This window comes from Ornithodoros turicata, chromosome 7, assembly GCF_037126465.1.
Source record: "Ornithodoros turicata isolate Travis chromosome 7, ASM3712646v1, whole genome shotgun sequence".
Taxonomy (NCBI): Eukaryota; Metazoa; Arthropoda; class Arachnida; order Ixodida; family Argasidae; genus Ornithodoros; species Ornithodoros turicata.
This window is the reverse complement of record NC_088207.1, coordinates 34862357-34874020: the sequence shown is the minus strand read 5'-3', so window position 1 is coordinate 34874020 and position 11664 is coordinate 34862357. Positions and strand designations below refer to the sequence as shown.

At 47.7% G+C, this 11664-nt stretch overlaps 1 protein-coding gene across 1 annotated transcript; it reads left to right on the top strand.

The window, feature by feature from the left end:
• Positions 1-1756: 1756 nt before the first annotated feature.
• LOC135400911 (mucin-2-like) lies at positions 1757-4943 on the top strand. The gene is made up of 4 exons (XM_064632915.1): positions 1757-1881; positions 2019-2052; positions 3003-3263; positions 4825-4943. Exons 1-4 carry the CDS (start codon positions 1822-1824, stop codon positions 4902-4904), a joined length of 435 nt encoding a protein of 144 aa, XP_064488985.1. The 5' UTR covers positions 1757-1821; the 3' UTR covers positions 4905-4943.
• Positions 4944-11664: the final 6721 nt, after the last annotated feature.

Below are 11664 nucleotides of genomic sequence, written 5' to 3'. Positions count from 1 at the left end.
TTCCGGGACGGCAACACTTGCTCCTCCTCCATCGGAGATTAGTGTCTGGTGCCAGCATTACATAGCGTACTGGACACCTTATCGACCTCAGACACTCCGTCATCTCTACCGATTAGGCGCACTTGCTCATCTTGTATTGTTCACTGATTGTTAGATAAGTCACAAAATGTGTCACTTGCTAGTCTGCGCGCCGTCGCTGAAGCGCGGATAAGAAGACAATGCCCCGTTCGACGCTGATCAATGCGAATGAGTCGACCGCGTGAAGCCATATCTGAACTCACTGGCCGCCATTGACTTGCGTCGGTGAATAAAGTCTCAAGAGCAAATATGTTCCGCAATTTTAGCAGTTTCCGACCCATTCCTAATTTCCATTTTCTTTTTGTTTGATATAGAGAAATCATGTTGTCCGAATAATAAACGTTACAAATGAACATCATGCTGTTTAATCAGTGTAGAGACCGTCTTCACACTACTTGCTAATACCTTTGAGGGTTGACAAAAGTCGGTCTTTTTTCGCTGTAAATTTTTGAGCACGAGAAACGTCGAAAATTAGATTTCTAGAGCTTTACAAGTAATACTGCATGTTGCAGAAACCAAGCATGTGATCATAGACTGTAACCTGTATTGTCATGCAGGATACCGTGTAAATAACGTCAGTGTGCTAGGTCCCAGGCCCAGTCCCATGGGGCACCGTCACGCACTGCATTTCTTCATAGAATTTCTGTCAGGCAGTGGTTTCCTTTACATTCTTTAGTATAAAGAGACATTTATTCTTTTGTGCACAGACAGTATCTGGCCGTGAGGACTTCATGTGATAATGAAGTACAAGGATGTAATATGATTATTCATCCATCGTCCCGTCCCGTCACTAACCAGTGTGTCAAGAATTAGTGATCCACAAAGCAAATGACAAATTTCTTCACTCATCGTCACTACATGTATTTGTATGCCAGGAAGTTAAACAGGCACCACCACCAGTCGTACAACTTGCAGCGAGTGATGGTAAGCTTTTATTATTTTATTTTTTCATCCCGTGTTAGCGCCGCGAAGCAACTGCAGCTATGAGCAGCATACAGACGTGGACTGATGGAGGGAGGACGAGTGATGGCATATTTGTCTTGCTTTCTCATGATCTGCTACCTGTGCTCCTCTTTTTTTGTTTTTTCTTTCTTCCTTTACGGAGACGAATTCCATCTCTATTAGGCGACAGGGTGATGAAGCTGTTACTTTAATTTGGTAAGCCTCCTCATGCCGTTCTTTTATACACGACGGAAGGAATCATCTTGAAAGCAGTTTGGCACTGCAGTTACACCAGCTTCCGTGTCATAGTGGTTAGGACGATCGCTTTCCACGCCGAGACTGGGAGGTGACACGGGTTCGAATCCTGGCTCCGGCTGTGCCTGATCTCTATCTGTGATAACATGACGGAACTGTAATCAATCCTAAATCAGGAAGTTCGGGAGGTCTCGTTTGAAGATTTCACGGCTTGAAATTTTATTTTGTACATATGACACAACATTGAAATTGAAATTTCTTTTGATTGTACTACGGTTCAGGGACGTTCCGAAATTACGAAATTACATTCGTTACATAAAGATACTTTTCGGCGGCTGTCATCGAACAAGGATAGGCACTCAAACACAATGATGGCTCACCAAGTATTTTTCCCATGTACGTGCTCTGTTGCAAAACTGTTATCTTTCGAATGGCATGCACCCGAGATACGGACTCAACAGGCAAAGGTACAAGCCGACATAGATACATACATATATATGCAGAAGCTAAAAGAGACGTCTCTCTTGTGTCAGGTGCGGCGTTAAAATGACTTACAAGATTTTGGCGATCGTTCTTTTGGCAGCCATTTGCAATGCTGCACCAAATGTGAGTATATTGCATGCTCAAAGTTAATTCAAACGCGCACTTCGTGTCCGCACTTGAGAATATGTTAGAAGCGCTGAAAGTTCCCTGTTCTAACACCGGTGCATTATGCAGAAATTGTACGCCTTTATTCATTTCAGGACATAGGGATTGATGATGATGCTTACGCCTCCGGTAAGTCTTTTACACATGACAATGTCACCTCTCGCAGTATAGCGCGTATCTTGATGGAGTTGTAAGAAACGAGACGCGTTGTAACACATCGTCATAGTTACTACTGTATTTAAATTATGTGTAGTCGTCAAGACTCTCAGGTAGCCTCAGAAACTATTCCTCTTACACAGCTGGATATACGTTAGTTGTAATATATAGGAGAGCCTCGCAAGTGGTGACCACCGGCGCGCATGGTAAAGGTATTTACCATTGTGTCTATGACCTGAAGAGATATGCACTGTTAATTTGTTCTCACATCGAACAGTTTGCCATTGAGGACATAATCTTTCGAAAGTAGGGAGCAAAATGCGCGTGCCGTGGTGTCTTGCTGAGAGACAGGGATCACCTTCACGCATCTCTCGAACGTCTCAAAGTGGTTCTGCAAGCCTAGAATAATTCGAATAGTACATAGCGAGAAGTGTAACTCAAGTCCCATAATACGTAGCATCTGCTGTGGTACCGTTGTGATGCAGGCAATACCGAGTATAAGATGATCGCGTAGTTTTTGACTGTAAACACTACCCACCGAAAACTTTTTGATAAAGCTCGTCTGAGATTAGAAGAGCGTCGAACCTTGATGAGAGTTGAAACCGACGTAAGCTCCTCGCCTATTATATTCTTTTATATTCTATTATATCCTATTATATTATCTTTCTTGTAGTAGGCAAGAGGTGTTACCTCTTTGCTATCGTCATCACATCATGATGATCAGCCTTGATGCCCGTAGTTTTACATTTCCATTTCCTAAAAAAAAAAAAAATCTGAAAGTGCGTTTAGGACGAAGATTACGGCGTAAGAGTAGTGATGACTGAGGCTACTGTATTGATAAAATTTTGCGATTGCGCGCCTACTGCTTCAGCACTGCTGCTCAACCAACACACGAAATAAGTTTGTTAACGAAATAACTACAGAGGTACACCGGACGTCAGAGGGACTTTTGACGACAAAGGGACACTCGACGCCAGAGGGACACTCCACGCCAAAGGTACAGTCGACGTCAGAGGGATACTCGACGTCAGAGGGATACTCGACGCCAGAGGGACACTCGACGTCTGAGGCAACGACACCAGGGGGCCGCCACACGACAGAAACTGCTTCACCAACAGCTTCCCCAACCTCCAGCGATACACCTATCACCGATACACCTACAACCACCAAGTCGCCTAACGCAGGTGGGCATTTTTTTGCAACCACAAGCGATGTTGGAATAGAAATTTTAGTTGGAGCGATGGGATTTTACTCAAGATGCCGCATTAGTTCATCGAATGCGTCTCGGTGTGGCTTTTACAGCACAGTGGCGTTACCGCTAGAGAGAACTCGACCCTCCCCAATGCTGTCACTGCGGTGCTGTAGAAGATCTAGAGCACATTCTTCTCCATTGCTGACACTACCAACCTGCCCGAACAGTACTCTCCAGATCCCTTAACGAGCTGGACGCTCGCCCCCTCTCGCGCACAAAATTTTTCGGTCCCTGGCCACATCCAGCTCACTAATGCTCTGCCCTCAAAGCTCCCTTCACCTTTCTGGATACCATAGGCCTCCGATCCTTATTGTGAAGGGGCTCATTATTTCATTCCTCGCATCATCACTAGTAATGGGGGTGAGTATCGCCTATGGCGATGAAACTCCCCATTCATCATCTCACAATAAAGTTGTTGTACGCTCCCCCCCCCCCCCTCCGTTCCCAGCCGTAGCACTCGTGCCGACCGCTGGTAGAGTCATCAACCGGCTTCCCTCTTCGCGTCCCCAACTTCCTGGGCATAATAGTAGCTGAGTCTTTCTATGCTGTACACCTTCGGGGAAGGAGATTGGCAGCTGTGTGTACATGTCGGATCCGTTATTGCGTTCTAAAATCATGACTAATTAAGAGAAGGAAGACAATAAATAGTCATGTCAAAACCCAACTTCGATTTCCTTTTCTCACGTTCAGACATGCGTGCCGTGGTAAGGTGGGCTTCGGTTGCCAGGTCCTCTAGAACGTAGTCACGTCCTTTACGTCGTCCTCATGGCTTCGTTGCAAAAGCCGGTAGCAGCTCATGCTGTCGTCACAGGAACGGAGCTTCTCACGATAAGATTTATAGAGTAAATGCGGTAAGACATTGGGTAAGAAATTGGGTTACCCGCGTAGACATAAGTCGCGTGTTACTAATGTTGAATTCCAATGGCAAATTTGGAGGAGTCCGTCGACTCCACGGGTGAGAGTCTTGCTCCGGCAAGGAGCACACGATCCGTACCTGTTATTGGAACTTTCGCGCACCGGATAGAGCGAGCGGGGGTGGTGGGGACGCTCGGGCATGACCGTGAGACAGCTCTAATCGGATAAGAAGGCGTGGATGCAACACCTGCAGCTGGAGCTTCGGCCAGCGAAAGCGAATGGAGGGAAGCGGTAGGAAGAACATACCACATGACAAGGGAGTCTCGGCCAAATGTGCCGATTTTGGCGGCGCAGTCGGCGTTGCTCTGTGGAGCGACCTTAGCCACAAGGCTGCGCGAAAACTGCCATTGAAAGACTCGGACTCTACTCCCAATCCGCCACTAGAACAGAACCGCAGAAACTTGCTCCGGAATTCGCCATTGAAATTCAACATAACTAAAAACGAAACAACAAAAGTATGACATTTCCTAGCAAGTTGACTTGACTTCGTCCTTGTCCCGCCCGTTGCACTCTTAGGGTGTCGAAGCAGAGGGCATATTTGACAGCCATAAATTTAAGGCAACGTTTGTTTGTTTCAGGTGGCCTCCCGTCCTCCTGCCTGCCCCTGGTTGGCACATTCGCATCCCTGATTATAATGTTGTCCAAAACATCATACTAAGATATTTTTTGTGTCAATAAACTGCATCATCGTCACCAGTATCAGTGCCATTGCAAATTCGTAAACACACAGTTCCGTGGTCGTGCAGACCGGCGGCATTACGCTACATTCCAAGGGCGACAGATGATATATGTAATTTTAGGGATCCACAAACGCTTCCTGATACCGGTGGTGGTGGTGGTGATGAAAGGGCTTGCCGTTGTCGGCCTCACAGAGGTGGGCAACATCACGACTGGCGCCCTGGGGGAATGAGCGTCCTCACTTCTATGGGAAGTGTGACGAGATATGTCTGGAAGCGTCTGAGGGAAATCCAGGAAAAACCCCAGAGAGCACAGTCGGCACCGGGATTCGAACCCGGGTACCTCCCGGGTTTCTGATACCGGTGGTGACGGTGCTGGTAGAAGGGCTCGCCGTTGTCGGCCTCACAGAGGTGGGTAACGTCACGGCTGACGCCCTGGGGGGATGTGCGTCCTGGACCGACTTCTAAGGGAACTGTGATACTGATACCGGTCTCCTCTGGTTCTCTCACCATCAACGAGTCAGAGCTCAGCGAGATGATGGGTCGTATATAGGTACGGTGTACCAACTCACAAAAAACTGAAACTGGTTGGCTTGACTAACCCAAGTAACAGTTAGACTAGTAAGAGTAACTATAGTAAGACTTGAGCTGAGAGCTATCTAAGACGGAGCTAAGAGCCACGGCGGCCAAAAAGAGGCGCTCCGGTCCTCTGTGTAACGCCGCCGTGTCGGCTCTGTGATTGGCCGCACAGTTTTGCAAGTGTGGCGGCCTCATTGTCATCGACGCTCTTCATGCGCCTCACCCGGCGCGCGAAATAAACGTTCACGTTGACCCTGTCGCCTATGAAGGTTCCTAACTCAGTTCCTTCATCTTGGTGACTTGAACTTTCGAACCGGATCAGCTCGCTCTTTCCTGCCATGGCTTCGGACCGTGCCCACAGCGCGCCTCCTCCTTCGCAAGCCACCAGCCCAAGTGTGTCTAGATCCCACCTTTTTGGACTGCCGACCCCACGCTATGGTTTACGAACATTGAAACTCAATCGACAACAGTGAAAGGGCGGAGACTAGCTGGTTCATAACGACAAGGCGGAGACCAGGGGAAAGGGGACACTGATAAATTGTCTGTTAATTGTTTCCCTGTCTCCGGTCTTCTTCTTGTCGTTGAAACTCAGTTCGCCCTGCGTGGTATTGTGATGCTTCGCCACACGATGCATATTTTGACACGTTGCATATTTTGTGTATTTTTCATTCCAACTTCTGCTTTGGAGAAACAGGAGTGCAACTCTCGTGTGCGCTCTCACTCTATACACAGCGGACCGTAGACCCTAGGAAGCTGCCGCCAGGAAAGGCACATCGGACGGGGGACACCTCGGGGGGTCTTCGGGACCAGATGCGCGCTGTCAATAAATTAGTGGAGTGACCCGCGGAAGCTACACTGTCCGAAGTTGCGAGGTGCGCGGGTTGACAGCTTGGTCCGTTACCCATAAATACCGAGCAGTTTGCGGACAGTTAGGAGGCGCCTGGCATGGTCCAAATTCAAATTAGGCCAGTCGCAGGCTGGAGACGTTTGGAGTGGGGTCCTGAGATTGGTGTTTGCTGGCTAGGGTCGTGGCCCAAATATCACCTTTTAAGCGAAGGAAGCCGCAGCGATTTGGTGAAGACGAAGCGGAAGTCCCGTGACATCAACTGCTATATTATCAACAACGGACTCATCCTTACTCCTGACTGCGGCCGCCTTGGACACGGACGCCGGACCCCACTTCAGAGCAACGATACCGTACGCTGGCTACAGGAGAGGAAAACGAAGAGAAGGCTGTGAGAAGTCGGCGCCGTGGACGACCCAAGCAAGCGCCGGAACCAAGTTTCATCGGTGACTCCGGAGAGCACTAGGGGTCCATGTCGAGCTAGGTGTGGGATATTGATTAAACAGTTCTTACTTTCAAGAGTAGTGTTCTTGCTGCTGTCACTTAGCCTAAGTCTCACCCAGGGCGGACCCTACGTATAAACATATTAGTAAAACCTCGAGAGCCCCTCGAGTCATCACAGGATTACTACACAGCTCACCAAATTCTACCACGTAGTCGGCGCGCTTCGTCCGAACGAGGCTGCCGAGGTTTGCGACACCATCACCGGTGGACAACCCGTATGACGCATTGAAAACTGCCTTGACCGCACGCGCACCACTGCGTCGGAGCATGAGCGTCTCCGTCAGCTCCTTACCGCTGAGGACCTCGGCGACCGTGAGCCCTCTAAGCTCCTCCGTATGCAACAGCTCTTGGGCTAGCGCGGCACTTCCCTGGACGAGTCAATACTCCGGGAATTGTTCCTTTAACGCCTGGCTAACACGGTGCGTATGATACTCACCACGTACACCAGCATTACGGTCTGGCGAAATAACCGAGCAGCTTACGAATGAGATTATGTACTTTTCGCTCATAAATAATTAGATTGTAATCGTTCAAATATCTCATGATCGTCGAAGTAACTCTTAAGGAGTAACACGGGAAGCAGGACCTTCCTGTTTATGTTCGATACCGCGAGAAGTCACATGAGCAAAGAAACTGCGAAATCGGCACGCGCTCGACGCCCCATTTCGAACTGAGAAGATGACGCATTTATTTGATTGATTCGCTGGTGGGGCGTTTTTGCCGAGCGATCTTCCTGACGCTATTACGGCATGTTTCTCGCGAGGATCGTGCGTCCAGGGACGACTTCACAGGGGATTGCGACGGCATTTGCATGACTAGTGTTTGAGAAACCGCGGGCAAAACACCCAGAGAGCACTACTGGTGATGTGCCACCGCCAAGACATTTACTGTTTGGTTTACTGTAGTGTTTCGGTAGTATTTACACGCTTCCAAATCGTCCGCCTCCATAGATTCACTAGGCGTAGATAAATGTCGACTGGTCGCCCCCTCCACCCACGTAAACAAAAAGTAAAAACAAAAAGAAAAAGCTGGACTTCCGAGCTCCATAATTCTCGCGAACGGCACGTATACCTACCAGCACCTTACCAGGACCTGCCGTTCGACGTTGCCGGGGCAGGGGTGGCCTAATCTAAATGAGCAACCAAGGTTTATTTTTATCAATACTAAAGCCAGTTGATAAGATAGATAAGATTCATTGCAGCGTAGAATGAGTTGGTGCTCAAAGACTCCAGTTGGAATCTGTCCTGCACTGGCCTGGTTGGTGACAAAGCTGGCTGGGGAAAACCCCACATCGGGACAGTCCCGATCTGTGTAATCCGCAGGTAATCCAGTTTGCGTCGCCCCACACTGACGCGAGTCATACTGTACAGGAGGCGTGATAGGCCACGGCAGGTTTTCGACGTTGCATGACGCACGGCCATCAAAGAAGAAAGACAATGAGAGACAAAACAAATAGATGATACCCTCACAATTTCCTTCTTTGTCTAATCTAATCTCATCTAGATGACCAATTAACATGTGAGTACTCATAGCCGCGTTGATGGAACAACACCCACCACTCAGTTGACAGTGCTTGCGTAAAGTCACGATAGGATTCCACGTGACACACATTCCATTACTCGGAGATAGGTGACGTATTTCTGGTGTACATAGGCTTTCTTTATGCTTCTTATGAAAGCAAAATGTCCATTCGTCATTGTATTTAGGGTACCTGCTTGGAACGTCGGGAGCACATCCTTCCTTACACACTAAAAAAAAGGAGTGATTTTACTCCTTTTTGGGGACTAAATGCATTGCCACAAAAGATGGGCCCCCTCAGGAGTAAATGCGCGGGAGTAAATGAATGTCCCAGAGTGGAGACTGCATTTCACGCTCTGTTCTAACAGTTCCAGGTACGTAATTCGTGTGCATGCATGAAAATACTATGAATCAAACCGTTAACCGTGATATGTCGAGTGATATCAAATCTCGCGGCATACATAGGGCACAATTTGCGAAGAAAGAAGCGCTAACTGTTTCTTACACTGTGTGGGTGGAAAATTTCTAAGTTGGCTGAGTTATACAGCCTGATGCCATCAAATTCACGAATAGCACATATTTACGTGGACTGTTGCATTCCTCCCCACTTCATCATCACAATATATATGTTGTTGTTGTTGTTGTTGCATTCCGAAGACCATTTGCAAAATTCAGTGACAATTTGCAGTCCTGGGGAGTAAACGTCGGGGTAAGGGGACTAAGATGGGGAGTAATTACAGTCAAGGGGGAGGAGAAGCTGGAATTACTACCTATTTTACTCATTTTTTCTTAGAGTGTACGATGTCTAGTAACGATAATAATTCTGAGCCTTACATACCGAAGCAACTATGATCGTGAACGGCGCCACAGATGTAGGTCTGTGTGAATTATTTTTTTACTTTGACGTGCACCGAAACCTCGGTACTCCGTTTTTCATGTCCCTCACGGAAGATGGCGTGTCTAATCCACTCGTACCCTGCCTGGCGTACCTCCAGAGTTCACACATACTGGCGTCCTCGGTCAGCCTTCAAACCCGCAACCTTGGGAGATTGCCATTGCCACACTTTCGGGACTACATTGTACACGTATCTGGATCGGTTTGAGTTTCGTCCTCAGTACGACACAGCTATTCTGCATGCCAAATCCTGCTCATCATCGCACTACCTTGAAACCCTGCTTGCTTTCCTGGACAATGTGAAACTTCGGTCCTCACTGTGAGGTTCATTATCACGCCTTTCGCCAAAATAGGTATACTGTTTGTAAATCAAATTTATGCAATTTGAATATGTAATGTTTTCCCGGATGGACACGTAAGCGGTAGACAGTTGTAACAACCTCTCCCACAAAGTGCAAATAGATACGGGATGACTGAAATAAAAGCGGAGTGCTGAAATAAAGGAGTAAAAAAAAAGGAAAGGTCCTGTATGACGCCGTATAACAATGCGGCCGTACGGGAACAAACAATAGTGTAGAACTCTACAACAGAGCCGAAATGTGCAAAGAAGGTTCACGTACACAGCACTGACAGGAAGGCGGTTTGTCACAGTACAATGTCCCAAATCGCTCTTCGAGAAGTACAGATAAAAACAGGCTCAACATATGCATATCTGTGGACTGGCACATTCAGTATGTGTATTCTCCCAAGCAGCACAATGTACTGAAAGTCGGGTGAAATAGGGGTGGACGGGTAGGCGGAAGACCTTGAACAGACTCTTGAACATTGATAAGACATGTGCCGTCCACCCCTATTGCACTCAACTTTTACTGGACCTTTGCGCTCGACCCTATTGCACTCGACTCAGTACATTCTGCTGTTTGGGCTACTACCAGTTTCTGCAAGCGGTACGCCGGCTCCCGAGCCGTTCTCGCCTCAAGGCTCACTTCCCTATAGGCCACAGGGGAACTTTCCCTGGCGACGCTGCTGGGACCTGTCCGGCACTCCAGACAGTTGGCTGTCACCCGAGCCCTCCTGCGCTACCTGAAGGACACTGGGCTGCTCAGCAGCCTTTGAGCCACCCCATCGACTCACGCCACTTTTTCTTTTCCTTTTTTGCTTCTTTTTTCTCTTTTGGGAATAGCAAGTCGCCTCGGCCTGTCTGACCTTTCCTCCTTTCCTTTTCTTCTTCTTCTTCTTCAATAAACATATCCCCCCCCCCCCAGTTTCTTTCGCAGACTTCATCTTCCACGGTCAAACAAATAATGTTAATTGTGAGTAGATTTACAGGTAAAGTGGGTCCGTCTATACGTGTGCGTCTACACGATGCGTGTGCTGCAGGGTAAAACTATACGGATAATTTTGACCACCTGGGAAAACTTGAACGTGCGCCGTAAATCTCCGACACACAGTGTTGCAAATAATAGTTAGTGTTCGTTGGAAACCTGGTTTCTGAAATTATTATAAATATTTAAAATGTAATATTAACCGTACCCAATCAACAGATAAGATTCGGAGTCATGCAAGCTGCCATTGGTTCCGGTATAGGTACGGTAGCTTCACGGTAACGTTTTCAACAGACTCGGCCGGGTTCGAACCAGCCATCTTGTACTCAAGAAGCAAGTGCGCTACCGATCGACTGACGGAAAACAAAGACAAAACGAAATGCATCGGAAGCAGTACCGCGCACTATGCTCTCTTAAAAATGAACTTCACCGCATGCTTATGCTGTTCATAATTGTCACAAAAAAGGCGTACGCCTCCCGTTTTCGACAAATCAGGGCAGATAACGATATCATTCGAGATTATGGTTGGCTAGGAGTGTGCTATGCGGTGAAGTTCATTTTTAAGAGTGATACGGCTGATGCACCGGTGTGATTCGGATCCCGGTTTTCGCGGCCGTCCACTGCTAGCGTACCTATACTCTTAAAAATGAACTTCAACGCATAGCACGTTCCTAGCCAACCATCAATTCGAATGATATCCTTGCCTGCCATGATTTGTTGAAAACGGAAGGTGTACGCCATTTTTGTGACACTTATACTGTTCATAATTGTCACAAAAAAGCGTATGCCTCCTGTTTTCAACAAATGAGGGCAGATAACGATACACTCTAAAAACAGAGCTCCACCGCATAGCACTCTGTGCGCCAACCATCGCCACGAATGATAGGGTTATCGCTTCAGATTCGAGGAGAGAGAGGGGCGTACGCCTTTTTGTGACGATTTGGATATATCGTAATTGCCACAAAAAAGGCGTACGCCTCCCTCTCTCCTCGAATAAAAAGCGATAACCCAATCATCCGCGGCAATGGTTGGCGCACAACGTGCTATGCGGTGAAGTTCTGTTTTTAGAGTGTATC

Coding starts and splice junctions, on each gene's coding strand:
- LOC135400911 (XM_064632915.1), top strand. CDS start 1,822: ATGACTTACAAGATTTTGGCGATCGTTCTTTTGGCAGCCATTTGCAAT. Junction 1,882..2,018: donor TTTGCAATGCTGCACCAAAT/GTGAGTATATTG, acceptor TATTCATTTCAG/GACATAGGGATTGATGATGA. Junction 3,264..4,824: donor CACCAAGTCGCCTAACGCAG/GTGGGCATTTTT, acceptor TGTTTGTTTCAG/GTGGCCTCCCGTCCTCCTGC.